The sequence below is a fragment of the Trachinotus anak genome, unplaced genomic scaffold (genome assembly GCF_046630095.1).
Source record: "Trachinotus anak isolate AG129_WGS33_773 ecotype Australia unplaced genomic scaffold, CSIRO_AGI_Tana_v1 ptg000011l, whole genome shotgun sequence".
Classification (NCBI taxonomy): Eukaryota; Metazoa; Chordata; class Actinopteri; order Carangiformes; family Carangidae; genus Trachinotus; species Trachinotus anak.
Window position 1 is genome coordinate 12,405,628 of NW_027273862.1, and position 27,618 is coordinate 12,433,245.

Genomic DNA, 27,618 nt, shown 5'->3' on the forward strand with positions numbered 1-27,618 from the left:
CAACGGTATGACCGGGACAGTTTTGATACTGACGAGCAAAATAATCTTTAGTGCACTGAAAAGGAAGCTGCATACTGGCTGTACATATATAACATCTTAATAAAGCTTTCAAGCTCACTATTACTAGATGGACTGGCTGCTGTGTGTGAGCCTTTAATGATCCTTGAATGTATGAGTAAACAATTAACATGAAACTGATAAGTATTTGAAGTAATTTCGCCTCCAAAATTATGGTTTTGATGTCATCAAATTTTAATGCATTCAGTTGTGCAGATAACTAAATTAAACTTGTCATCACTTGTCTCCTGAAGTCTCAGATTTACTTGCAGTCCAGCGATCTGCAGATCTGGATTATGCAATTATTTGACTTCTGCTTTTATTATATTTAATATTCTCCTTTCAAAATAGGAAGAAGGACCCAGTGCTGCATGGTGACATCTGTAACTCTGGTCCTGATGAAAGCCTTCCTCACGCAGGCCTCACCCTGACGGGGCCTGGTCTGTCAGAAACACACTGTGGGGGCGCTCTGGTGCAGGGTAGGGCTGAACAGGCGGGGGAGCAGACCGTAGAAGAAGAGGCTGCCATATTGCAGTGATACAGCGACTTTACCTGGCAGAAAGCTCAACACTGTCCAGAAACACTGTTATCTTTCTGTGTCAAAGATGCTCTCGGCGCAGTCTTTTGGAGACTCTGGGAAGATGAAGGAATATCATTACACCGGCCCGGTAGAGCACCGGTTCTCGCCGTACGCTTTCAACGGAGGGTGAGTTTGAGTTTCCAACTGCTGGCTAGTTAGCTTACCAGCTAACATTTACCCCCAGGACTGTGCGAACAAGCTAGCCGTCTCAGCAAACGGAAACAAAACAAAGGCAACGCTAAATGAAAAGTTTGTGAACAGAGCAGGATTTGTTGGTCCGTAAAATAAGACATTCTTGTAATGACTTACTGTGCAACTTAACATTATTGGCCACGGATGTTTAAAAGGAAAGATTAGTTGGCTAGTAGCACAGTTTCAGTTTCGAATGAGTAGCTTAGCTTCCGTTAGCAAGTTCCAGGGACAGCAGCGCATTTCCTGTCAAGTGAGGTAGTTTATAAGATGAATTAAATAATGTGTGTTGTGTCATTTATTCTTTCTGATTTTCAGAACTGTATTAGCTGTTGCCGGGGAAGACTTCGCCATCGTAGCCTCAGACACCAGGCTGAGTGAAGGCTACTCAATCCACAGCCGGGACTCACCAAAATGCTACAAGCTGTAAGTTTGCACTGTCACGTCCCTGACGGGCAGCAGAATTAACAGTCACAAGACACTATATCATCTTATCAATCTGTCACAGGTCCTTCTGTCAGTTTCTTGTGGTCACTGCAGCGCCAGTATTCATGTGAGATGGGAAGTGTAGTTTACCCTGTGGCTGTTGACGCTGTACGAGCTCCTCAGTCACAGACATTACCACATGAATGACTGAGGAATAGCTGGTCTGACAGTGTCTGATTGTTGTGCTCGTTTCTCACCCTGCAGGACAGACACTACCGTCATTGGATGCAGCGGTTTCCATGGTGACTGTCTGACTCTGACCAAAATCATTGATGCCAGACTAAAGGTGAGCTGATGCTGCAGTTTCTGTGGTTTCATTTTCTCTATAGTCTCAATAGTCTCATCCTTAAAAAAAAAAAAAAAAGCTATATTTCTGCTGACTCTGCTAACTACACTCCTCCTGCCCCTACTTGTACACCAGCGCAGTCTGTTGAGCTCTGCTGTTTTAAACAGAATTCACAGGAGGCTGATGTTTTTTGTCTCTTGTTGGCTTTTAATGATGACAGTTGGGTTCTGTCAGTTTTAATTAGTCTAAAAATCTCACAAGAAACTTCTAGAGACTGTGTATGCATTATGGATATTTGGTTTGCAAGGTCTCCTCTTAATTTCACAAGCATCTTACATAATCTTCAGTGTCACCACAGTCAATAAACAATAAGGACGTCATCTTAGTTCTTGACTTCTCTTTAAGTGTCGCTGATTTACGTTTTGCACTTCTACAAGACTTACAGCTGGTGACACAGGGTGCTCAATGTTTCTCACATCAGAACTAATGTTCCCTCTCCTCTCTCAGATGTACAAACATTCAAACAATAAGATAATGACCAGCGGAGCCATCGCAGCCATGTTGTCTACCATCCTGTATGGCAGGAGGTTTTTCCCCTACTATGTCTACAACATCATTGGAGGACTGGATGAGGAGGGTACGTACTTTAATTCATCAGCTAAAAAATTGAGAATAATGTAATGTATTGATTTTCTGTAAATATGTTTAAGATGTTGTTACATTAGGACGTTCTAATCCACTGTGACTGCAGGTGACTGTAAATATTATGCTGTTGAAATCTGTGGTTTGCTTATATTGTGCGTCATTGCATCATGCAGTTATATTCCATTATCTTTGCTGTGTCTAAGTTGGAAACTGTAAAGCTTTTACTTTCCTCTTGTAATAACTGTTTTTATTTGTAATATTTAATATCTAATGTAGGCAAGGGAGCAGTGTACAGTTTTGACCCAGTGGGCTCTTACCAGAGAGACACCTACAAGGCTGGAGGATCAGCAAGTGCAATGCTACAGCCGCTGCTTGACAACCAGGTAGATAACACACACATGCATGCTAACCTGTTGTTGCCACAATCCCGCATTTTTTTCTGCGTCAATTATTCAGACAAACAAATGTGTAGTGCTCCTGCCAAGTTTCCTCACAGTGGACAAGGTACATCCATGTCTGACTCTCTTTTCAACACGCTCTGCCCACAGATTGGTTTTAAGAACATGGAGGGTGTGCAGCATGTCCCTCTGACTCAGGACAAGGCGGTTCAGCTGGTCAAAGATGTCTTCATCTCGGCTGCAGAGAGAGATGTCTACACTGGAGATGCCCTTCGGATCTGCGTCATCACTAAGGAGGGCATTGATGAGCAGACTATACCTTTGAGGAAGGACTGAGGAGTAAAAATGATGTTTTCATCTGCCTCTGCTTTCTTATTTGGTCTGTTCCTTCCACATTCACCCTGTTGGTTTGGCCCTTTTGCATCAAGTTTCTTAAAACAGGAGTTTTGATCCAGAGGTTATTCAGGTGGTCTCTCATGTGAGGCTTTTACTGGGGAGTTGATTTTCCTTTTTTGTGAATAGTCAACCTGATTCTAGGTCAGCACTCCTGTTCTGAGAAGCAGGTTCTTCCCTCACCCATACCTAGATTCTGCCTCTGTTTGGATTTTTCATTATATTTTGGAAGTATACATACACTGCTATTCTTTTTACATTCTTAATAAATGTAAAGAACTGAACAATCTGCTGTGCTTGTTCATGACATGTTTTCACACAGGTTACACTCCACCTCAGACTTACACTGTTGCACTTAGTTTTGCACTAATTAGGAAAAAGATAATGGGGCATGAAAATCGCTGCCACCAGAGGTAAAAAGGCAAATTAATGTGTTTATAGATTCTATAAAATATAAGACACCAGAACTAATACGAATAAATTAAAATGCAGATTGTTGACATGAGTAGTTTTAGTGAATTGCAGCATTGCTGCTCGCCTTTTCGGGACAGTACTGTACATTTATTTTTAAATTTTGTCCCATCAAGTTTAGATTTACATATTTTACGTACGACAGCTGCAAAATGAACTTTTGGTCAACAGAACCGACTGAACAGGTTATATCAGTTTCAGCTTTAACTCGATCGTTTATTTGATTTCCCTACGGTGGCCCTGGGGGTCAAAACACGTTTGACAAAACACGGGGGCGAAGGCGGGTCTCGTCAGTGAAATTGGCGGGTTTCAGACGGGGACGGCGGGTGTGTGAACCCCGCGGCCTCGCAGGGAGGACGGGGCCTGTGATCGCGGTCACCGGGACATCATGTTGACGGTCAGAAAAACATGTGACCAGTAGGCTGGCTGCTGGTGCTGTGGTGTATCTATTTGTGCAGGTTAAATACTGTAAAAACAAAATGTGGGTGCGGAAGATTTGGAGTTAAATGAATCTTCATTACAAAATCTAATTCATTCTGTGCATCTGTAGCATTTGTTTTCATTGTCGCTAAGTTTCAAAGTCCAGCCATTATTGTTTTTATTTTAATTAACCTGTGCCACTGTGCTATCGTTAAGGATGCTGCACAGACCCTGCCTGTCCTGTGTAAATGAGGCCACCAGGGGGCGCTGTCGCACCAGATGACATGTGAAGCCCCAGCTCGCCACATCACCAGTTTGAGGAGTTAGATTACAGGTCTCAGCAGCAAACAAATACAGATGTGGACGACTTCATGTATAGGCTCGTTGGTCTAGGGGTATGATTCTCGCTTAGGGTGCGAGAGGTCCCGGGTTCAAATCCCGGACGAGCCCTTTTAATCTCTGGGGGTCACACACAACTGAGAAGTTGCTGTACAGTAAACTTTTAAGGAAAGTAGAAAAGGCCTGTGAATTACTCTACTGTATTGAGCTAACTAATAGGAATATATATGTAGATTTTTTTAAAAAGCACACAAAACCAATGAGGAAAACATTATCACACCTGCAAAGCACTGGCACTAAACTAAATCCAACTCTTTGGGTGAAGTGTCCAGTCATTTTTATCGGTCCTGGCATGACAGAAGAAAACACTAGGTGTTAGACTGATTTTGCTGCTACAACACAGTGAATCATGTTGAGAGGGTGCTGTTTAAACGTATGAGATGTGGAGCCCAAGATGCCACAACACTAACTTGAAGGGTTTAATTGCAGACTTTACTAGAAAACAGAGAGACAGATGTTTAAAATTTTTAAATATCTGGCTCGTTGGTCTAGGGGTATGATTCTCGCTTTGGGTGCGAGAGGTCCCGGGTTCAAATCCCGGACGAGCCCTGACTTTTGACTCCTGGGGTCACAGAGATCTGATCAGCTATCATTCAGCTCTAAGGCAAATTAAAAAAGGCAAGCAGATATAAGTTTTAACTTAAACTAAAAACCCAGAGAGTGGAGAGTCTGATGTTACATTTGCACGTACCTGTGATAATCATTATGTGATCAGATCTTACTATACTGATATTGCCTATAAGTAATGTAAGCAGCACTATTAACGTAGTCAGTTTGTTAGTTACAGCTGTAAATTCCTTTCTCTCCTGTGTTTGACTTTCTCTTACCTCTGGTGATAGTAATTATACCACTGATCATTTGAGTTGGTAGTGTCACCATCTTTAGTGTATTAATATGCTGTATTTCAGACTTTGGGAAAACTCTTTAAATAGAGATGAAACGATTAATTAATCAGTCAATCAACTGTATGTGTTGATCAGTAACCAATCAATCAAATCAATCATTTTTCAACACACATACACTTATAATAGCCTGCCTCAAGTACGCACAGTTAGGATGATACAACAGGCAGATGTGTGAGTGCAACTCTCCATACATGCACAACCTGTGACTGACACTTTACAGTGATGGGGCTGAACACAGCTGCCTTTCTTCACACACTGTAGTCCAATAAATGTGTAAACTTAAATAGGAACCCTGCCTCTCTGATTATGTCTTGCTTTTGGGTTGATTGTTCCCACTTATAGATTCACCATAACGATTCACCACCATCAGGACTGTCCTGATTTGTCCAGTAGTTGTTTTAGTGGGGACAAATTTAGCTTTTTCTTTTTCGAAATACAAATTTGCCTTAGTTTTCTCAGCACCAGTCTACCCTCTCTTTCACAAAGAAGCACAATCCAACAAGAAGGGGGCATAAGACACCGTTGGACGATTGGACAATGGCAAACTGTTGCTGCTGCTTGTTGTTATTAGGTGCAACCAGGCACCAAATTTATGAGTCTAACAGAGAATTAAAGGAGTAGTACAACTTCAGTTCAGTCAGGAGAGACTTCTTTCTGAGTCTATGAAAACATTTTTACTGCCATGTCAAAACTAGAGAGGAAAAGTGAGAGATGTGAGAGTCTTTGGCGATTAGACCCCATCATGATGTCATCATATTTGAAAAGGGGGGTGCAGCTGTGTGAAGTATTGGCACACCCCCCCCCCCCCCCCCCCCCCCCCCCCCAGGATCTAGGATGATCTGGATGTGATGTGGAGTGAATACACTGAAATAACAGCTGACAGAAGAAGAGAGAACAGATGTTAAAGTTTGACGGCAACAGCGTGATTGGCTGGTTGAGATGGTGGCGAAATCTGACTGGTTACTGAAAACACCTGTAGTCAGCTGATTAGAAGTGGGGTCAAAGATGGAGAGAGCATGAGAGAATTGTGAATGAACGAGGCACAAAGATAGTCTGCCTGATTGAGCTTATGCTTAGCTTTATTACAACAACATATGATCCATCCATTGCAGGATGAACTTTAAAACTCCAATAACGAGACTGATGACTGAAGGACAGTGAGTGCAGCGGCCTGAGCACACCTCACCTTTGCAGCTTTCACCAGAAACAACTGTCTGTCTGTGCTATAATCCACATGGCACATATTTAAGAACTAACTAGAATCAACTTTCCTGCCACCTGAGCATGTCGGCTCACACATTTAGTACTTCTCCTCCTTGGAAGAAATTCTTATTATATCTATTCATGGACAATTGTAGCGACTGGTCATTTCAACTGCTTGACATTTGCATCACTCATGCCAGAATCAGAACCACAGTGATGTGACGATATTTCATGGTGAGAGCGACAGATGAAAATCATAAATGCAAGACCAGAAACTTTTAAGTCCAAAACCACAAGAGGGATGCTTGTAAGTTGAAGTGAACTTCGTTGGTTTGATTCAGTTTAATCTTGTTTGATCATTTTCTGCAGCTCATCCCGAAGCCAAAATGTCCCAGAAGTTCTGAGTAAAAGTACTTTGAGGGCTGAAATCTCTTGTTGCCAGTGGATGTCTGCAGGGCTGGCTCATTTTCACGTTGCATGTGTCCTCCACTTCTTAAATCAAAACTGCATTTGAAAGAGAGCTTTGCATGGCCAGTACGGGGAAAGGAAAAGATTACAATAACCAGCAACTCTTAAAATGTACCTATGGACACTTGAGTTTTGTTACAAGACACACATAAAATAAATGTTACTCTCCTCTTTAATATGATGGTTTGTGCATCTCACCAAGAGCCCAGTGACACTGGCAAGAAATTTAGCTGACTGATAAGTAAAGCTACCAGTGTTATTTCACAAGAGATTCCAGTTATGGACATACAATAAACTAGGTTGCACTGTTGAAATTTCACTTTGTTTAGTTAATGACTTGACTAAAAATATATACTCCCACTGGACTACTTGTAAATGTATGTTTGGATAACATAATTTGAAGTAAAATATTTTCTAGCACAGACTCCACCTTCTTTGTTTAGCTGGAGGAAACACAACAACACTTAGTTATGAGATTTTATTTCTTTTTATTAACGCAAGTTAATCAACATTTGTAACAAGTGTTTACTCAGATTTTTTTTAATAATCAAAGGCTCTCACACATAAACACAGACACAGGCAGTGTCCTCAGGCATAGTACTGAAGGTTGGCCTTCTTCTTGGCCTGGACCTCCAGGATTCCCTCCATGTAGTCCTCATGGTTCAGCTCCGTGGCTCCACGACGCAGTGCGATCATACCGGCCTCCACACACACAGCTTTGCACTGGGCTCCATTGAAGTCGTCGGTGCAGCGGGCCAGCTCCTCGTAGTTGACGTCAGGACTGACGTTCATCTTGCGGGAGTGAATCTGCATGATGCGAGCTCTGGCCTCTTCATTTGGCATGGGGAACTCAATCTTCCTGTCCAGACGACCTGAACGGAGCAGTGCAGGGTCCAAGATGTCCACTCTGTTGGTGGCGGCAATCACCTAAAGGATATGCACAATATTACTGTAGTGATGCTGTAGTCTTCATGCTGTCGAGCTAAAGCTAGAAGAAGCTACTGTGGTGAAGATGAAGATAAGATAGTAGACCGGGAAGTCAGTGTGTCAACTTTTTATTTTTTATTTTTATTACAACAAACTTTAATTACTACAAAAAAAAGGATTTTAAGTCACAATTTGCCAATAGTAGTAGTAATAAAGTAGTTTGGGAAAATATGCAAATCTTTGTATGCTTTTATTTTGTATTGTCATGGGTCCATGTTTCATATCTACATTAATTGTATTTACTTTTGTATTTTTTATTTATGTACTTAATTTCATATATCCTTAGTGTACATTTAGAATAAGACAAATCTGAAAAAGAGAGCTTGCTTAATCTTGTTGTCCACAACCTGAACATCTTTTTTCTATAATTGTGAATGATACATGTTTGTTTGGCAGCTTCCACAGGTGACACTGAATATAGACTAGATTTCAGTAAAGGATGCAAGAGTCACCAATGCAAAACACTGTGTTAAGTGTTTTTATTCTGTTGCAGTTCTTTTCTATTTTAGTGGTTTTCTCTGGTTTTTGTGGTAATGTTAGAATTGGGAATGATTGTTTGATATTCATCATATAAGATTAAGATATATTAATACATTAAAGGTGCGTGTTTATAATACGGGATTAGGCATTTTGTAATCTTTTTAGTTAAAGATATGCCCTAATTCAGTTTATATGCTGTCTTTTGCTAGTTTTAAATAATGCACTACTGAAAAAATTCTGAACTTATCTGTTTTTTTTACTTTCTTGTCTTGTGGTACTACATTTTGCAGTCAAATTAACACTAAAGAGCAATTACAGAGTCAGATTTCTGTCAGATTCATCTCTGAAGTATGATTTTGTAAATACATGAAAATGCCATCTGATATGTAGCTCCAGTTTGACTTTCCCTGCAGTCCACTATGTCGACAATCAATCAGACAGCATAATAAACAGATTGTATGTCAGTATATGAGGTATTTTACACTGGTTTTTTTGGTGGCAGCATATTTACCTTAACCTGCATGTTGGGCTGAAATCCATCCAGCTGGTTGAGCAGCTCCAGCATGGTCCTCTGCACCTCTCTGTCTCCTGCCTTCTCGCTGTCAAACCTCTTGGTTCCGATGGCATCCAGCTCGTCGATGAAGATGATGGAGGGGGCTTTCTCTTTGGCCAGGGCAAAGGCATCTCTCACCAGCTTGGCTCCATCTCCGATGAACATCTGGACCAGCTGTGGACCGGCCAGCTTCAGGAAGGTGGCCTTGGTCTGAGCGGCGCAGGCTCTGGCCAGGAGGGTCTTCCCTGTGCCAGGTGGTCCATACATCAGAACTCCTTTTGGTGGCTGGATGCCCAGGTTTTCAAACTTCTCCTTGTGGTTCATTGGCAGGACTATGGCCTCCACCAGCTCCTGGATCTGCTTATCCAGGCCTCCTATGTCGCTGTACTGCTCTGTGGGGCGCTCGTCCACTTCCATGGCCTTGACCCTGGAGTCGTACTCGGTGGGTAAGGTCTCCAGGATCAGGTAGGAGTCTTTGTTGACACCCACCAGGTCTCCGGGCTTCAGCTTCTCGGCGTCCACCAGCCCGATCACCGGCAGGAAGTAGGTCTGTCGAGTGGAGGTCTTAATGACGGCGCACTTTCCTTTTCTCTGGGAGTCCAGATCCACATTCGCCCCGTCCTCCTCCTGGTCGTTTGGGTCCACATCCAACAGCTCGATCACATTAGACACCAGATACGGCAGGGTTTTGTTCACCTTTATCTTCTCCGTGTTTTCCTTGATTTTATCCTTCATGGCCTGCAGTTCGTGGGTCACCCTCAGCACCTCGCTCTTCATGATCTTTATCTCGCTGTCCAGAAGCCGAGTTCGCTGAACTATCTCCTCTGTGGACATTTTTAACACTTCTTCACCGATGCCATCCTCCACCTCGTCCCAAACTGATTTGTCACTCAGCGACGCCATCTTTGCTCTGTCTGTGGTGAACTGTGACAGCGGAAAATAAATGTTCCACTTCCGGAAGCAGCCGAATGCGCTCATGAGTACCGAAGAAGAAGAAGAAGAAGAAGAAGAAGAAGAAGAAGAAGAAGAAGAAGAAGAAGAAGAAGAAGAGTGCCGAGGATAACACGAACCCGAGGCTGAATTAAATGTTTTTTTGAGCTGGATTTAAGTGCGAGAGGGCGATTGTAAGTTGGCGGGCAATGCGTGTTGGTGCACTGGCAAATTGCAGAGTTATTTGGAGCTGTTTTTAGCACATAAAGTCGCTGCTTTCACTGTAGCCGCGGCACGTTTGACTTACGGCTTCATGTTAGCTAGTATAGCTAACATTAGCTGTACGGCTAACTTCAGCTAGCCACTGTGTTGATGTGCTGCATTTCGGAGGCTTTCAACACGTCCTATCGAAAGACTGTTTGTATATAAATACATTTGTCGGCTGTATATCTTTTAGAGGACTGGCCGTGCACATAGGGTCAAAATGAATGAACGGGCCGAAGTAACGCGGACAAACATTTAAGCTAAAAGTCGTAACTTAGTTAGCAGGCTGTGAATGGGTTGGCGCCACAGCTGCAGCAGCTTGTCATTTGCAGGTTCTTCGTTCAGCTTTGATGCTGCGCGGCGACAAATAATTGATAAAGTGTTTTTCTGAGTACGTCTTGGTTTTTGTCCTTCTTTTTAGGCACGACATAGCTGTCAGAGAAGAAGGCACAAGAAAAGGGTGTCCCCACAAAGTCCAGTCCGCTGTGGCTGTTTCTGTTTTTCTATCACGCAGCTTTGAGGCGCCTGCTGTGTAAAGTTATCCCAGCCTGTGTTGCTGCCTGCTCTTGGGTGGCAGTGACCCAAAGTGAGGAGCTGAAGAGATGGATCAGAACAACAGTATACCAGCCTTCCAGGGGCTGGCCTCCCCTCAGGTAACACCACTTTGGTTAATACATTCAAAATGAATTCTTGCTATCTATCTTTCTTGCTATCTTTATTCAAAATAGACAGCCAATTGAAAGACATGCCCACAATAAAATAATAAAGTTTTTAAGTATTCTCTGATTCAAGGCCTTATAAACTGTAGCTTTAGTCTCCAACTTTTTTGGACTGCAGAAATCTTTGTATATATACGAGTGTGTATATTTATAAATATCAACTAATTTAAAAAAAAATTGCAGACAGAAAAAAATGGTTTTGTTTATCATTTGTTCCCAACCTGTTTGTTCTTTATCCCAACTTCATGCTATTGTGGTGGTATCTTCTTGCGTAGGGTGCCATGACCCCAGGCATGCCAATTTTCAGTCCTATGATGCCGTATGGCTCAGGCCTGACGCCCCAGCCAGTCCAGAACACCAACAGTCTGTCTATACTGGAGGAGCAGCAGAGGCAACAACAGCAGCAGCAACAGCAACAACAGGCACAGCAGGCCAACGCAGGTACAATATGCACTACTGTCCATCCTCTCCCAGCCTTATGACAGATGATCATGACCACATATCCCTGGAACTGGTGTCTTTCCCGTTTATTCTGAGAAAATAATATTCATCATCCAGTTCATATTATTAATAAAAAAAACTTTCTTTGGTCTCCAGGCCTTCCGGGTACGTCAGGACAGACCCCTCAGCTTTTCCATTCCCAGACAGTAACAGGCACAACCACCACAGCGCTACCAGGGAACACCCCGCTCTACAACACCCCTCTGACTCCCATGACCCCTATCACACCAGCGACACCAGCCTCAGAGAGCTCTGGAATAGTACCTCAACTACAGTACGTTTCATATCCAATGGAAAGACCTGTCAGACTGTCATTTTATGCCAATTGTTGTTATCACTCTTGAAAATCATCTACTTAATACACACTTTTCCCATTATGTTACGTTACCTTAGTAAGTGATAACTGTCTAAGTGCTTTTCTGACTGTCCCTACTATCAGAAACATTGTATCTACTGTAAATCTGGGCTGTAAACTGGACTTGAAGACCATTGCCCTGAGAGCCAGGAATGCAGAGTACAACCCAAAGGTAAGACTGCCACATATCAATGAGATCAGCACTATGTTGCTCAACAGCTCAAAAATGTGACTTCTTTTTTTTTTTTTTTTTAAAGCTGCCTTCAGTGTTGCGCAAAGTTACTGGGAAGGATTCTGATATTTCTTTGAGTAATAATGGCGTGCCAATATTTCCTCTTATTTACAGAAATTACAAAAAAACTGAACAGACATTTCCGCCATGAAATTTATGGGATGTATTTATGCTAAACAGCCCACACAACCACAGTTATAGGGAAGCAGTGCTGTTATGATGGGAATCCCCATTCTGTTATTTTCATGTAGCGTTTTGCTGCCGTCATCATGAGAATACGAGAACCCAGGACCACTGCCCTCATCTTCAGCTCTGGGAAAATGGTCTGCACTGGAGCCAAGAGGTCAGAATATAGCTTGTTGTTTTTTGACAGTTCATTGGCAAAAGCTGATGATGAAAAGTCAGATTTTCATAGTAGTGTTATCTTTAGAAGGGACAATAAACCTTGTCAAGTATGAAATACAAGACACATTCTAGCTTGCCTTTCCTCACCTTAATCAATGTCCAGTTTTCTTCTTCATCTCTCCCTGTAATCTGCCTCTCATTGACTCACCTTCTCTCCAGTGAGGAGCAGTCGAGGTTAGCAGCCAGAAAGTATGCTCGTGTGGTGCAGAAGCTCGGGTTTCCTGCAAAGTTCCTGGACTTCAAGATTCAGAACATGGTGGGAAGCTGCGACGTGAAGTTCCCCATCCGGCTGGAGGGTTTAGTCCTCACACATCAACAGTTCAGCAGGTGATTTTGGATGGTTGTTTTATGTTCAGTGCAGCTACAAGCCATAGTCACTCATGCTGTGTTGTGACAATTTTATGTATGTGGTCAAGGAAAGGCCACTGACAGAAAGTATATAAATGTGATCTATTCTCATCCACATAGTGAGCAGTCAGTTTCTTCTTCTGCATGATTTTTGCTCAGACTGAAGCTTGGGAATAAATTACAACCTCTGAAAACCTGGACCTGGGATTGCTTGAAATTTAAATGATATTTAGCATAAAGTCTATAGATAGTATGCAAGAACTATGAGGCAGGGTTGCTGTGTTTTTCTCAACTTGAAATTGTTTCTTAACGATAAAGCTAATTCTTGTTATGACTAAAGTGAAGTGACTTGTCTCTTGCAGTTATGAACCAGAGCTGTTTCCAGGGCTAATTTACAGAATGATCAAACCCAGAATCGTTCTGCTCATCTTTGTTTCTGGCAAAGTTGTACTCACAGGTAAGACCCACTATTAAGTAACAAGAAATTGCATTACAACAATATAACACTATTTTTGAGGCGATATACAAATCATTATATAATTTGTCAACTAGAGGGCACTGAAAAACAAAAACAAACCAATCTAAAATCTCAAAATTGTTGTTGATGTGTGTAATAGAACTTTAAATAAAGATAATGAAGAACATGATGTTACTTGATTGTTGCTCAGGTGCCAAGGTGAGAGCAGAGATCTATGAAGCTTTTGAAAACATCTACCCCATCCTGAAAGGCTTCCGCAAGACAACGTAGGACCTGTAGTTCTTCTTTCACCATCTCCCAAACCCTGTCTCTTTTTACGCAAGATTTTTTTTTTTTTTTTTTAATTTCCATGGAAGTGTCATCTTTATGTTGACCTCTACAAGTGGACTGCTCTAAGGGCTGTTGTACAGGGATGTGATTCAGTCACTTTTTACTTTTAGTCCCTCCAGTGTGTCTTTTTTTTTTTTTTTATGTGGGAAAAACAAGCTTTTTAAAAGGCATTTTTTCTGTGTTCTCATCAAACATAATGGTATATTTAAAACTTAGTCCTTACCATTTGTTTTTTTTAGGTGTTTTCAGTTTATGCCCAGTTTTTCAGAATTTTTTTTTTGTTGCCTCAATCACATCCCTGATTGTACATAAGACTGTAAGAAAATGTAAAAATCGCAGACTGGAACAGAAGCAGGCTCACTGGGACTGTTGCTGTTTTTATTTTACGCAGCTTTTAAATAGTTTTGTACATTGCATTTTTAGTAATTGTCCACTTGGTCTCCCAGTTATATAAAGACGCGTTTGGGTCCGTCAGCCCCACATTCCTATTACAGTATTATAAGATTAATTTCTCAATTCTGCTTTTTGAGAGTTTTATCACTTGTACCATGTACGTTTAATAATACGTTGGTTCAGCATAGTCCTATTTTCATAAATGCTGGCAGAGAGATTTCTCCTAAAATTAAAAAAATTCAATGTGAGATATAGGGTAGTTCAGTCTCTTAAGAAGTCACAAGTTGGATGCGATGCTCTTAAATGTTTAATTGACAGAAGTTAAACTAAACTGATCCAAGTCCTACTGCTGAAGTCAGGAAGTTGTTGGTTGGTTTGCCAAGGTTTGTATCACTTAGTTTTGGTTTCTGATACGTTTGTACTTAATTCTCTGGCTTAAATGGAGCCAGTCTAAAAATTTTCAGTTTACATATTGTTGTAAGCAAGAAGTCTTTTAATGGTTAAACGTATATATATTAATTTCAACTGTAATAAAGTGAGTCAAGCCTTAAAGGGAGCAATGCTCTGCAACTTTTTGAGCTAACAGGACGCCTTATCTGCAAGAGCAATCAGGATAAGAAAAATAAGACAAATTCAAGCAGAACTAAAATGGGAAGAAACTATATAGTCAGTCTTTTTCTTGAATTTACATTTTGCATTTTAAATTCATTAGCACTAAAAGACATTGTGATGGCAGATAAACTATGCATCATGTTGCCATGTTTATGTATCTTAAAGTTTTTTGTTTTTGTACTTTTAGGCAATTCAAAACTATATTTAAAGGTTTTTCTCTGATGAATTAATTTTGATTGAAGGCAAAAGCAAATTTGGCTTGATCATCCACATGAATTGTTTAGCAACATACTTGGCCAAAGGTCTACGTTTAGATGAGTTCAAAGTTTGGGCACTTGTTGGTGTGTTCGTGTGTCACACAGGCGATTTCTACTAGACACATCCTTGAATGTAAGACTGTAAATGTTCAGCAATCGGCCAATTTGAATTTTTGGATTCACAATGCAGTTGGTTTCACTACCTGTTTGTCTGCCACTTGACGTCACAATGGCAGAAGAGATGAAGTGGAATACTACTCTACTTTTAGTATTTATTAACTCATTTCTCTGTAATTCTGAGCGGCCAGGCAGGAAACCAGGAAGCTCTGTCACATCCAAAAGCAATTCTGCCTCTGAAATTGTTAATGTGCTGCACTGTGCATTAATAAATGTGTAAATACTGTCTCTCTGGTTAAAGCCTCTTCTTTCACTACAATAACATTTTAACATGGATTACTGAATGGGCCTAGTGGGCTCAGGGGGTCAGCATGGCTGTGTGGTTTGTAGTCATTTTGTGTCTTTTTCAGTCTGGGTGTCTTGCTCCTATGTAAGAGAACCTAGAACATTATTCAGCCAGTTTACTGACTTAATAGCTCTTCTGTACTTGTGCTACTCTTAAATTGAGAGTTAGCACTTATCATTAGTCATTTCCAATTTTGTCATTTAAAAGTTATGGTCTGTTTTTAAACTTTCTAAATTAGTTTAAACTTAATGAAGTTAAGTACATGGACATAAACTTTTTTCCATTTAGCACAACTGATTTAAAGTAAAAAATTGCCTTTATCAGTCGACAGGCCAGAGAGACAGGAAACGACGGCAGAGAGGGGGCAATGATGTGTTCCTCTAGTCAGAAATCAAACAGATTCTATGATTATATGGTGTGCACCTTAACCAGTTGGCCACCAGATACCCAACACATCTGAGATCTGCGATTTATGCAACACTGAATTTAATTCATACCAGTTAGCTGACATTACACTAATTTTGTTGAGATAAACTTGACTGTCAAAGAAACAAAAAAATATCTAAAAATCAGACTTTAAATATCTTTGAAAGATGCATAAAATTAGATGAACACATGTACAGACAACTTTGTAAAAATCTTTATTATGTGATGATAAGGCACAAGCTCATATTTGGATTTGCTCCAGTAGACAAACCTGTAAAAAGTACATAGCACTGAAAATGAGCATAACCTTCTAACCACAGGTCAGAAATACCACTGATGCTTTGCTCTTATTTTAAAAATAAATTTAAGCTGAATTTTGAAGTATAATAGATAATGTTCAGACAATATCTGCCACCCAACAACATCTTCATTACGTACAGTTACGTAACAAGAGCATGTGTCCAGTTTCTCACTGCACAGTGCGAGCTGTCAGATACATCATGACTGTTTAATCTGTGTATGTTGATCCGTGCTGAAGTCCTGCTTCCAGATGAACTCGGGGCAGTACTGGTCGTCATGGTTACAGCTGGCAGAGCAGGTGTAGATAGCCAGCGTCCCCCAGTCGACACTGGGACTCAGTGTTGACTGGGGGACGCTGATCTCTGCGTCCACACATAAACTGTTTAACAGTTGAGGCATCACCTACACATACACACACAGAAACAGACAAAAATAGTTGAATACTTGCATATAATCCAACAGTCTGGGTTGTTCAAACAAGGATGAGGAACTTTTCAAACATTTTGCATGGTTTCAGCCCACGCATGTTTGATTGTAGTGATTTTTACTGAAATACACAATTACACAAATATATTGCATGTTTTTATCATGTACATGAGTAATAATCAAAGACATTTTCTTCTACTCAAGGCTGCACACGTAGATGTTTCTTTTTGCCCACAATGAACAGAAGACAGACAGTGGTCCATGGAGGGGTGGTAACTGCATTTACATGTGAATTTTGACAAAATCAACCATTATTGACAGATGAGGTGATTTTACTTTCTTCACCACATCTGCAACATTTCTGAACATTTCCTCACCTAAAAACCAGGCCTTGCTTCATTTAATCACTACAAGCAATAAAATATTCTTCAGCTTAGCTTGTTTCAACAATCAGTTCAACAATATGCAAACACACTTGTATATACTGAGCACATTCAGCATTCAAGACTTCGCTGAGTGAGAAAATGAAAACTAGGGAAAAAGAAGATGGTATGAAAAAAAAGGAAACAACAGCACTGAGCTTAAAGAATAAAAAATGTAGGTTAGATTATTGAGAATTTAATAAACAGTGACTACCTGGAACTCAAAAGTCCTCTTGGCACCACAGGTGCATGCTGGGATATCCTGATCTGAAGGGATGTGCTGAGAAGAGATCCATAAGGGAGCGCCACTGCGACTATAACGCACCACCTAAACATAACAGAGCACAGTGAGATGGACACAGAGGAAACAATCAGTGTAGACGAGCGTCTCTGCTTATTTAAACACACAGTACGTAACTTCTGCCGCCAAGGGTCTCTCAATTAAAACAATAACAAAGGATGATGTTTGGTGGTCATGGAGGAGGTTTTCACTGGGAGCCAAATTACCCGCAGAGGTCTCCTCTCCAAGACAAATAGATCAGGTGATCATAACAGCTACGAACACTGAATAAAGCACTTTCCCATTTGAAGTCACAGTTTCACCGACGCTGTACGGCGGACATGAAATGTGGCTTCAAATTGGATTTTGACCACAACACCGACGCATGTGCACAGGGGATATGACGCCTTTGACAGGCAACCAACTGAAACAGATCATTACCGTGATTCAAATCACAGATTTCACTGGGTTTTAAAATGGATGCAAACACTTGGGATAATTTAAGTGTACAGCTAAAAAACTATATGACATATGTCTAGTTGTTTTTAGACATTTTAATGGTTTCATATTATAGAAACCGTAATTGTGGTCCAGTTCAGTTTTTCCAATTTTATTCATTTATTTTTTTACCTGGTGTGGTTCTGGTGCAATCTTCTTTTTAAACCTCTGAAGCACTTTGTTGTCTTCAGTCTCACACATAGCCATCTCCTCCAGCTCTGTCTCTGCCAGCGCTGAAGAGAGAATAATCATTTTTAGTTAACATTAACAATTACAACATTAACAACTGAACATTTTGTTATGTTTCTGTGTGACACTCCATTAATGTCTTAATGTAACAAGTGTGTCAGGCACAATTTAAAACGTACTGTCTGCTAAAGAGGGACAGTCTCCACCCCTTAGAGCACCGTCCCCTTCCTCCTCTCCTTCAGCCTCCTTTGTGTCTTCCTCTTTACCCTCTTCCTCCTCTTCCTCAGGCTCATTGACCAGTTCAAACTCAGGGAAGAGGAAGGGAGAGGTTGTGACAGTGGATGCTTCTGTACAGAGACAAACAAAAGACATAGCACAGACATTTAGTTCCCCTTGAGTCAGGAAATTACAAACTCTGTGACTCTTAACTCAAGATGGCTGCTCAGGGTAAAAATGCTGCTCAGGTTGATTTTTGATTCCTCAACAGGCACATTTCAAGTTATTTTGATACTGGGTGTTGTAAATGCCATTCACAAATCTTCTGTTCATGCATTAGCAACTAAACTCCGGACACCATCACTAACTTGACTGTTCAGAGGATGGAGGGGAAACAAACCCTTGTGTTAATTTTTCACCCAGTGCATAACACAAGCAAACACACCTTGGCTGCCGCACTCTTTCTTGTGTGTGTGTTTCCAGTGGAGGGTTTGGTGGTGTTTTCCACAGTAGGTCACAGTGTGACAGCGGGAGCAGGCTTTGTTGCCAGGGCAACCGCACACCCAACACAGTTTGACTCCAGAGACGGGCAACACGCTCTGGTTGTATTCAGTATCGTTGAGGGGTTCATCCTCTGGAAAAAAAAACAACAAAAAAAACACAGAACAAATTTCTTCAGTGTTTTGCAGGAACAGCACTGACTGCGCTACACAACATGAACTAGATGAATACATCAAATTAAAGCCAAGCTACAGTTCAAACAGAAACTGATGAATGACAAATATTGATCATTAACAGTCGATTAACTGCTGTAAAGTGCTACAGTTCAATAATAGCTCCATGTGATTCTGAGCAGCAGGTGTGAATAAACTGCAGCCGATTCAAGCAGGCAGTCAACTGCACTATGTTCCTTCTGTTCAGACACGGAAAACAGTCACATTTTGAACACGTCTGGAATACTTGACATTATGGAGTGATGGTTTACACTGTTTAGTGAAATCCTAGCAAATGCACAAACCTGGCGGAGGGTCATAAGGGTAGAACTCATTCCTCCTGGGTAGCTGACTTCTAAAAACTGAATGAAAAAGAAGACGACGTAAAATGGTTAAACAAATACCCCAGAGAACAGCAAGTACCGCTTATTTTCATTATCACTTAATCTGCTGATTATTTTCTCGATTGATCGATTATTATTTCTAAATGTCATAAAACACAAGTCTGTCACAGTTTCTTAAAGCCCAGGGGACAAATGACTAACAGTCCAACATACACAAAGTAATGTAGAAAATATTCACACTTGAGAAGGCTGAACCCAGTGAAAACTGAAATGATGACATGATTATGAAGAGAAGTGGCATTTATTTTCAACTGTCTGCTGACCAATAGCTTAATTGAATAATTTCTAATTAATTTAGCTCTATTCGTTAGAGCTGTCACTTCTACTATTGTGTAACAACAGAGATGACAAATGGCAAAGATCTGAGCTACAATGAAGGTTTCAGGTACCTTTCATGCAGCGGCTGTCGTTGTGTGTGTAGCACCCAGGAGTTTTGCAGCAGAACAGAAAGAGTGTTCTGTGGAAACTCCTGTCGTGGCCCGAAACTGGTGCGTACACCTGCAGTCGAGATGGAGAACGGTTCAGAGTCAGAGTCAGCAACAGTTCAGATAAGTCTGAGTTTGTTTGGCTGAGGAAGCAGCATCAGAGCTGGGCACATGGAGGTTAACGCACAGTGCTACATCTGCAACACAGATGTAAGTACAGGTTATTTTAGGTTTCACTACTATTTCATGGGACAATTCCACCGTAAACATATCTGAACAGTCAGATAACCTTCACATTTGTCAAAAAGTATGACGCCCCTAAGAAATAAAAAGAAACAAAACACCCCTCTTAATCTTTGACTGAAGTGTTTTATTACCTCTTCCACTGTCTTTTTTTTATATTTAAAACTTGTATCGATTTGAGTTGATGTCAGTCAAATGACACTTAATCTGCCACCCAGTGCTCAGAGGATTTCAGCTTGTGGTAACCGACGTGGATGTGATGATTTACACGAAATGTGTTTTGGCTCTGAATCTGACAATATCCCGACATTATAAAACTGAGGTCCACATTATGCGTAGAAATGCCCAGCTGTTCACTAACCTGCAGCAGAAAGGCCATGGGGAGGCGGCATGTCCCACACTCCAGCCCGGGCAGTGAGGGCAGGCCCTTCTGGCTGAGCCACGCCGGCTTCCCCCCGACTTTACTGGGGAACTGTGGGGGTCGAAGCCGCCACGGCTCCGCCTTCTCCAGGAAACCCAGAACCACCTCGGCTGGGGACACGTTACCATCGCTGGACATGTTATTCTCTGTCTGTCCAGGAAACGGACTGTTTTCACAGACTAACAACGATGTGGTGGAAGAGAAGAGTCTCTGAGACCTGTCACAGCACAACACATGCACCGCTGGTACCCTCCTGAAAACAGTCCGTGGGGAAACAAACAGACCAGTTCGTTCCTTATTCCTCGCTGCTATTTTATGGTTCACACTAGAATAAACATCTAAACTTATATAATGCATGATACAATGTCAAACTTTATATTTGGTGGCTTGTCTGAAACTCAGACACCCCTAGACTATTGTTAGTATTAAAAAAAAAAAGATTTTAATTGTATTCATGAAGTGTCATGTTTCTTTTTCACTCACTAGATGGCGCAAATGTCTTTAGTCTCTTCAAAAGTTTGAGAGTTTAATAGTATCTTGTGGTGCTCTGAGATGGAGGAGAGTAAGTGCATTTGGTCAAATATAGTAAACATCTGAGGCTACAACCAACAATTATTTTCATTATCAATAAGTCTTACAGTTACTGTCTTTAATAACAGATTGATCTTCAGTCTATAAAATTATAAAATATAATAATAATAATAAAAAAGTGCATTATTATTCTCTTAAGTCCAAGTTAACATATTATTTTTGTCTGACAAACAGTCAAAACCCCAAAATGTTGTGTTTACTATTAGAAAAGTATTATTTTTAATATTCTTATTATAGGCTTGATGACTCCCTCTCTCTCTCTCTCTCTCTCTCTCTCACACACACACGCACACACACACGCACACACGCACACACACACACGCACACACGCACACACGCACACACACACACACACACACACCGTGATGTCATGGCAGCAGCTCCGGGCTCCGGATCACTGGACGGACGCAGGATAACTAGCATTAGCTGAATCACTGCTCTTTCAATCGGGCTTTAATTCATTTTGAAGCCGAGCATGGAGGTGACAGCGGACACGGTCTCAGTCTGGGGAGGCTCGGTGGTTTCCTGAAGACCAAACTTTAGTAGTTTAACCATGGAAAGTAAAAGGAAGTGGACGGCGGCGACGACCACAAAGTCAGTTGCCAAACTGAGATAAAGGGCAGTGGACGATGTGAGAGCTGGACCAACCCGGGACTGAATCTCCTGCCTGGGTCTCCTCCAGCTTCAGCTCACCCTCCTCTCCGTGCCAAATGCCTCCGAGGGGCGATGGGAGCTACAAGCCGGAGCCGGTGTCCCCTGCTCCGCCTGTCCCACCCAGGAGGGTCCGGAGCCGGGACAGGGGCTCCGGCAGGACGCGGCGGTCAGGGGCCGGGGCCGCGGAGAGGCGGGTGAAGTGCGTGCTGGTCGGGGACGGAGCTGTGGGGAAAACCAGCCTGGTGGTCAGCTACACCACTAACGGGTATCCCACCGAGTACGTCCCGACCGCCTTTGACAACTTCTCAGGTAAAGGATGGAGGAGACACACTGCACGTTGTTTATCTACAGGTTTGACTGGACGGATCAAATATCACATATATCTTTGCTCTTTAGAAAATGTGAATGGCCATGTGGTGGTGAAGTATATTTTAGAGCTGTGAAAGACATTGCTATTAATTACAGACCAAAAATCAACACGTCTTTGAGTAATTTATCCATTTTCAGTCCTATAAATGTTTTTTTTCTTTTTAAAAAAGTTCATTTTAAGCCAAATTGTTCCACATAACCAGCACAAGCGTCTTTTCTCTTTCACCAGGAACTGGATAATGTTACTTGATGAATTACTTAGATATATACTTGGCAAAATTGGACGAGATTATTAAAATGGAAAAGATTAATTGAATCTTTTCTTAGCCACTGTAAAGTAAACTGTATTTTGATTGTACTTTGATTGTTGTCAGCAAATTTCAACCATATAGACCTTTAGTACGACTTTCTTCAGTGGAAAGCTATACTACACTTGTTATTGACCTTGTGTGTGTGTGTGTGTGTGTGTGTGTGTAGCGGTGGTGTCAGTGGATGGGCAGCCAGTCAAACTACAACTCTGTGACACAGCCGGACAGGTCAGTGACACACACACACACACACAAACAAACACACGTAGAAAGAGATCTAGCAACAGCATTTCCTGCTGTTTTAATTAGGCTGAAATTCAGTGTCAGTCTTTGTCCAGGAGACTAGCTGTCGGTTTCTGGTAAGTCTGCCCTAAGAAAGATCCTCTGGCACACAGGAAGTGATGCAACCGTGTCTACATTTGCAGCAGCTGTTGATGTGAAAAAATTGTCGAGGATGAGCTATAACTGGTCAGGTAGAGAGCTCGTGTTTATGGTAAGATAAATCACGGTAAACACAAATCAGTATATAAATCACCATATAAAAACACTCAGTACATGAAGTAGTTCACTGGTACAGTCAGATATGTACTGCACCTCATTTTTTAAAGATTAACAGCCAGCCTGTGAAGAGGTGGGTGCCTCTGTGAGGGAACAGCAGCTCCAGCCACAAAGAATGTAAAAAAAGTATTTATGAATACATTCTATTGCTGTAAAAATTCAATCAAAGTTTATATTTTGCAGTAGGTCAACAACATATCAAATGTTTAGCCCAAGAACTTGTGAATGCATGTCAAAAGCCTAAATAAAGAGGAATTATCTCCCCCATCATCCTCTGTACCATTGTGCTCTCAGATATGAAGACAGACTAAATAGGAAGATCACAGGCAAAGGAATGACAGAGAGAGATCAAAGTAGAGAGAGGAAGTCGGAGGGGAGAAACAGACATATCTTCATAGTTGATTAGCATTTAGCAATAAACAGATCACTCAGTATTACTAGACAACACCTCTTCCTCCTCTTACATTTACACACACCGAAAGGAAGAGAGGGCACAAAAGTTGCCTTTCCCGCTTCACCGGTGGGACTGAATCTGAATCTGTTCTGTTGCTTCCTCTTCTTTGAGCTTTTCATCCCTTTCTCTCTCTCCACCTTTCCTCTTTCTGCCATTTTCCTGTCTAGCTTTGCCATGAAGGACAGGACTGGCAGGACACTGTGGCTTACTACTTGTGCTGCACTAGTGATACCTCTTCTGCTTGTCATAATTTGTTGGTTGGTGAATTACTGTATTTATCTCACTGTTTTTGACACTCTCATTGACGCCTGCTCTCTCCTGATCTCTCCCAACCTTCCCAGGATGAGTTTGACAAGCTGCGCCCTCTGTGTTACACCAGTGCAGATGTGTTCCTGCTGTGCTTCAGTGTCGTCAGTCCTGCCTCTTTCCAGAACGTTCCTGAGAAGTGGGTCCCAGAGATCCGCAGACACGCCCCAATCGCTCCGCTTGTACTCGTTGGGACGCAGTGTGACCTCAGAGAAGATGTCAAGGTGTGGTAAACTTGCTTCATGCAGCATTTAACATAGACGTCTAATTCTAATATATATATACAGTAAATGGTTTTAAGATACAGTCAATGCTGGTGATGGTCTTAGAGGATGTCTATGGCTGTTGCTTTCTCATTGTTCTGGAGCCTTCTTACTACAGTATCTTGTTATCTTCGTTAAGCTAGCGTTCACCTGTAAATCACATGGAGTCTGGACAAAGACTTCAGACGAAATCCAACTTTTCATGAATTACAAAGAAAAGAACAGATTGCTTCGCCAAAAAGCTCAATGTGCTGACAGTTTTATGATCTTTAAAAAAGTCTCTCCTTGACTAATACTTAGGAAATTACCAATCTGTAATCTAAAAAAGTGTTGGCTGTTTAGGTTCTCATTGACCTGGCTAAGTATCGGGAGCGGCCCGTTGACCCAGCGGATGCTCGGGACTGTGCGATGGAGATTGGAGCTGTGGCCTACATGGAGTGCTCCTCTCTGACCCAAAAAAATCTTAAGGAAGTGTTCGACACAGCCATACTGGCCAGCCTGCAGAACTACAGCTCCCAAAAGCACCCAAGAGGGAAACAAAAACGACGAAAAAAGCAAAGGCAGACGCCGGACAAGATGAAAAGTCTCTCAAAGTCCTGGTGGAAAAGATACTGCTGTGTGGCCTAGAGCATACCTGTGATTGGGTCTTGCTGTCAGTGTGGCTGACACTTTGATCCTCTGTTGACTTTATCCTGGTCTGGATTCTGGGTTCTGCCTGGACTTGCTTTCAGTTTGGGTTTCTCTCTAATGGAGCCTGATGTTGAGCAGGACCTCGACTGGAGTGTGGCTGAGAACCAAAGTAAGACTGCCATGGATCTGAAATGTTTTTGTTTTGAGAGGGTTTTTAGACTTATCATGGATGAGATTTACTACTGAGCCCACCCTGGTTTCAGCAGAACCTGCTCTGAAAACCAAGCAGTACTGCTGTGTCCTTGAAAGAACCAGGGATTTCCGTGCTTAAATATCCTTTTTCTAACCTGATTTTAATCTTAGCCTGTCTCCAGTATGAGCTCTCTACAGGAGAATAACTTGTCTCTAACTTTAGTCTGGTTTCCACAAGGACACAGGATCAGACCTGATCATTTCATCACTGGAGATGACTTAAGTCAGAACTAAGTCAACAAGTTCAGCCCATGGTTAATTTTAGGGCTTCTTTTTTATAACTGGGGTCATTGTTGTTCTGATGACAGAGCTTTCCTTCATTAAACAGCTAATAATTTTATCCTGGTCACATGCACATTTTACTGTGGTGCAGCCTATAAACCTAATCTGGAACCTGCATCATGGTTTGTATTTCATTTTAGTTTCGATCTGTACTATTTACTGGGGTAAGTCTGGCTTGGTTATTGGTGGGTTTTTGTTTTTTATCGTCCTGCCACTGTGTACCAGACAGTGAATACGTTTGGTCGGGCTCACAGTTTGGTCAGACTCCTTTCATATCTTATTTGGAAAGCAACTAATGCCAGTGCATTTCTTACCCCATGAGGATATAAATCCATATTTGCCTTGTTCAAATTTAACACCTACATGTCTTCACTTACACAAGATTTACAAAAATAACTGGACAATGTATCCAACATAATTTAGTACTAGCCGAGGATGCTGAACAATGAAACATGTCCAGATTGCCTGATATTCCATGTGAGGGAAACACAAGCATTGTTGTGTAAAAGCAAGTTGGATTTTTACCCAAGAAGACACAACACTGTCTCTGGGAGTCAGTGACCTACTTCAGGTTACCACTGGTAGCTGTGCTAGTTTATTATCCTCATTTATCCTACCTTGGTATTGAAGGCCTGTTCAGTCTGTGAAAATGGACTGGTACCAATGTGGTTTGGTTAAATATAAATCTTTGTACTGCGAAGGTTGACTGTCTGGCTAGCATTTGATCTTAATGGGACAGGAGGACTTTTGCTGCTTTAGTGTTTTGCTCCTCTTCGCCATGATCACATTGTTCAACAAGCCACAACTTTGCTCAGTACAGGAGCCAGGTGACTTACATGGATCACCCTTTTTACATGCAAAGGAAGAATTCAGTCTAAAACTGAAGAAACTGAGATATGACTTTGAATAATTCATCTTGTAAACCAGTAATTTACTCAGATAATTGTGTGTAAGCACTTAAGTGTTGGATCAACCAAGTGCTCTTTGCATGTGTTTGAATTTACAAAATGGCCTCAGCTTTTTGTTTTTGTAAGTTAGTAGCAAGAAAATGATTCTGAACAAACTAAAATAAACAACGTTGGGTTTTTTCTTAGTTTTCCAATTGAATTGTGTAAGACTGTGAAGTTTGAATGATGTACATTTTCAGTGAAATCTTTTCCTAGTAGTTAAAAACTGTAGTTTGATTCATGTTTGTTGCTCTGCATTTGCTTTCCTTTAACCAGAATTAGATTTTCTGCTTTATTACAGTGGCCACCACAGATTATTTCTACCATTTTGAGTCCATCCTGCTTTCATACTACAGAGACATCCATTGTGCATCCTATGTCTACTGTACGCTCTGTTAGTTCTGCAGCTGCCTCTGCAGCCTGTTCTTTTTCCAACAGATCAAGTTGTATATCAGAAATAAAAATGCAAACCGAAACACAAAATGTGTGGCTGTCCAGTACTCAACAGCCACACCTTCCTTTGTATATTGTAGTTACTAAAACAAGAAGAAAACCCAATAATTTAAAACAATTTCTCTGCAGTTCCTACATCTGAATGGCCCTTTGTATTAGAGTCACTGCAGCAGAAGGAAAAAAGGGTGCAACCAGGCTGGAATCTGTGATGGACTAAAGTAGATCTGCTGTGGTTTAGAATATATTCAACATAATCATTTATATTAATCAGACATAAACACAAAAAAGGATTTTCACTCTTGAATTTCATTAAAAAAAACAAAAAAAAAAACAAAAAAACAAAACAAACAAACTAGAAAAAACTTTGTCTTACTAGTAACACCAGGTAAAGAGTCTTATAGACTCTTAAGGTTCAGAGTTAACATCTGCACAGTGTTCACTGTTTAACTGTGTCCACCTCACAACATTTCATTTGACAACTATTATTCTGCTGATTTTGCTCTAAGTATTTCACACCACTGATCTTAACGTCATGTTTCTGATTAAGCCAACAATAACCTTGTTCTGCAGGGACTTAGTAAATCCTGGGCTAAAGGTGAGGGACATCTCACTATCTTTGGGTGAAATCAGTGTTAGCCTAGGGCTGAAGGAGATGTGAACCCTGAGCCAACAGGAATCTTGTCCAAGGATTAAGTGTTGTTTTCTGAATGTATTTTTTTCCTTAAGTGTACTCTTGCGCCGTCTTCTAGTGTGTGGTTCGAAGTTGGTTCTCTACTGGTGTGAAGTGGGGTGAGCAGTGGTGCGCCTTGAAATTCAGTTAATAAGAATTCCTTTGATATGTAACTGAGATTATTTTCAGAAACTATATCTGTGGATCATTTTCACCCAGTTAGTTCACCATTATCTTTTAAATGTTACTGTTATGCTCTACTCAGTTTCCCAACACTGAACACACTGAATGTTGGCACCACAGTTTGGATTCTACTCGGCTTCTCTCCAAAAATGTCCTCATCTGACCCAAACTTATCCTCAAATTGTTTTACAATCTGGCTACAACCCTAATCCCAGAATTTGCTGTGTTGCTCTCACAAACAAATATGAGAAAATTTACCAAATTGAAATGTTTGGTCATGTTGAGTTTTAGCCTCAGTGTAAAGCTGTGATTCCTGATTTTAGGACAGTGCGTTACTGGAGCTGGAGATGCTACAGCTGCGAGTGAATGGGCTTACTGTGTTAATGTTTTACTCATGATAGCAAATGTATTGTTTCTTACTGGGGAAAAGGCATAATAAGTTGCTTGTCTTGCTGTTTGTCTGCAGCCTTGGGTGATGGCAGATTTAAGTAGGCTAAAGGTCACACAGACCCTTATGATAGCTGGTTT

The 27,618-nt window shown here is 41.3% G+C and overlaps 5 protein-coding genes and 2 non-coding genes across 8 annotated transcripts; 5 read left to right on the forward strand and 2 right to left on the reverse strand.

Moving 5' to 3' along the window:
* The first annotated feature begins 562 nt into the window (after positions 1 to 562).
* psmb1 (proteasome 20S subunit beta 1) lies at positions 563 to 3,323 on the forward strand. The gene is made up of 6 exons (XM_071489761.1): positions 563 to 763; positions 1,145 to 1,252; positions 1,517 to 1,598; positions 2,106 to 2,235; positions 2,520 to 2,626; positions 2,792 to 3,323. Exons 1-6 carry the CDS (start codon positions 663 to 665, stop codon positions 2,975 to 2,977), a joined length of 714 nt encoding a protein of 237 aa, XP_071345862.1. The 5' UTR covers positions 563 to 662; the 3' UTR covers positions 2,978 to 3,323.
* Positions 3,324 to 4,303: 980 nt separating this feature from the next.
* trnap-agg (transfer RNA proline (anticodon AGG)) lies at positions 4,304 to 4,375 on the forward strand. Its single transcript has one exon. It is a non-coding gene; the product is annotated as a tRNA-Pro (tRNA).
* Positions 4,376 to 4,801: 426 nt separating this feature from the next.
* On the forward strand, positions 4,802 to 4,873 carry trnap-ugg (transfer RNA proline (anticodon UGG)). The gene has a single exon. It is a non-coding gene; the product is annotated as a tRNA-Pro (tRNA).
* Positions 4,874 to 7,368: 2,495 nt separating this feature from the next.
* Positions 7,369 to 9,854, reverse strand: psmc3 (proteasome 26S subunit, ATPase 3). The gene is made up of 2 exons (XM_071488111.1): positions 8,879 to 9,854; positions 7,369 to 7,827 (listed from the first exon to the last, which is right to left on the reverse strand). Exons 1-2 carry the CDS (start codon positions 9,821 to 9,823, stop codon positions 7,489 to 7,491), a joined length of 1,284 nt encoding a protein of 427 aa, XP_071344212.1. The 5' UTR covers positions 9,824 to 9,854; the 3' UTR covers positions 7,369 to 7,488.
* A 724-nt stretch (positions 9,855 to 10,578) lies between these two features.
* tbp (TATA box binding protein) lies at positions 10,579 to 15,147 on the forward strand. The gene is made up of 8 exons (XM_071488114.1): positions 10,579 to 10,767; positions 11,109 to 11,274; positions 11,431 to 11,608; positions 11,774 to 11,861; positions 12,173 to 12,264; positions 12,486 to 12,653; positions 13,037 to 13,131; positions 13,343 to 15,147. Exons 1-8 carry the CDS (start codon positions 10,717 to 10,719, stop codon positions 13,420 to 13,422), a joined length of 918 nt encoding a protein of 305 aa, XP_071344215.1. The 5' UTR covers positions 10,579 to 10,716; the 3' UTR covers positions 13,423 to 15,147.
* Positions 15,148 to 15,831: 684 nt separating this feature from the next.
* On the reverse strand, positions 15,832 to 20,442 carry pdcd2 (programmed cell death 2). 2 transcript variants are annotated; one of them, XM_071488113.1, is made up of 9 exons: positions 20,111 to 20,442; positions 19,471 to 19,579; positions 18,983 to 19,039; positions 18,410 to 18,598; positions 17,928 to 18,095; positions 17,692 to 17,792; positions 16,996 to 17,109; positions 16,298 to 16,335; positions 16,105 to 16,244 (listed from the first exon to the last, which is right to left on the reverse strand). In XM_071488113.1, exons 1-9 carry the CDS (start codon positions 20,306 to 20,308, stop codon positions 16,214 to 16,216), a joined length of 1,005 nt encoding a protein of 334 aa, XP_071344214.1. In that variant the 5' UTR covers positions 20,309 to 20,442; the 3' UTR covers positions 16,105 to 16,213. The 2 variants fall into 2 exon arrangements, with proteins under 2 accessions (XP_071344213.1, XP_071344214.1); XM_071488112.1 differs by having other exon boundaries at positions 15,832 to 16,335.
* A 676-nt stretch (positions 20,443 to 21,118) lies between these two features.
* On the forward strand, positions 21,119 to 26,267 carry rhoua (ras homolog family member Ua). Its single transcript, XM_071488115.1, has 4 exons — positions 21,119 to 21,724; positions 22,262 to 22,320; positions 23,446 to 23,634; positions 24,016 to 26,267. Exons 1-4 carry the CDS (start codon positions 21,472 to 21,474, stop codon positions 24,298 to 24,300), a joined length of 786 nt encoding a protein of 261 aa, XP_071344216.1. The 5' UTR covers positions 21,119 to 21,471; the 3' UTR covers positions 24,301 to 26,267.
* The last annotated feature ends 1,351 nt before the right edge of the window (positions 26,268 to 27,618 follow it).

Coding starts and splice junctions, on each gene's coding strand:
- rhoua (XM_071488115.1), top strand. CDS start 21,472: ATGCCTCCGAGGGGCGATGGGAGCTACAAGCCGGAGCCGGTGTCCCCT. Junction 22,321..23,445: donor TCTGTGACACAGCCGGACAG/GTCAGTGACACA, acceptor CAACCTTCCCAG/GATGAGTTTGACAAGCTGCG. Junction 23,635..24,015: donor ACCTCAGAGAAGATGTCAAG/GTGTGGTAAACT, acceptor TTGGCTGTTTAG/GTTCTCATTGACCTGGCTAA.
- tbp (XM_071488114.1), top strand. CDS start 10,717: ATGGATCAGAACAACAGTATACCAGCCTTCCAGGGGCTGGCCTCCCCT. Junction 10,768..11,108: donor AGGGGCTGGCCTCCCCTCAG/GTAACACCACTT, acceptor CTTCTTGCGTAG/GGTGCCATGACCCCAGGCAT. Junction 12,654..13,036: donor ACACATCAACAGTTCAGCAG/GTGATTTTGGAT, acceptor TGTCTCTTGCAG/TTATGAACCAGAGCTGTTTC.
- psmb1 (XM_071489761.1), top strand. CDS start 663: ATGCTCTCGGCGCAGTCTTTTGGAGACTCTGGGAAGATGAAGGAATAT. Junction 1,253..1,516: donor TCACCAAAATGCTACAAGCT/GTAAGTTTGCAC, acceptor CTCACCCTGCAG/GACAGACACTACCGTCATTG. Junction 2,236..2,519: donor TGGAGGACTGGATGAGGAGG/GTACGTACTTTA, acceptor TATCTAATGTAG/GCAAGGGAGCAGTGTACAGT.
- pdcd2 (XM_071488112.1), bottom strand. CDS start 20,308: ATGTCCAGCGATGGTAACGTGTCCCCAGCCGAGGTGGTTCTGGGTTTC. Junction 18,096..18,409: donor GAAAGAGTGCGGCAGCCAAG/GTGTGTTTGCTT, acceptor GTCTCTGTACAG/AAGCATCCACTGTCACAACC. Junction 16,336..16,995: donor AGAGGACTTTTGAGTTCCAG/GTAGTCACTGTT, acceptor GTGTATGTGTAG/GTGATGCCTCAACTGTTAAA.
- psmc3 (XM_071488111.1), bottom strand. CDS start 9,823: ATGGCGTCGCTGAGTGACAAATCAGTTTGGGACGAGGTGGAGGATGGC. Junction 7,828..8,878: donor AGCCCAACATGCAGGTTAAG/GTAAATATGCTG, acceptor CATATCCTTTAG/GTGATTGCCGCCACCAACAG.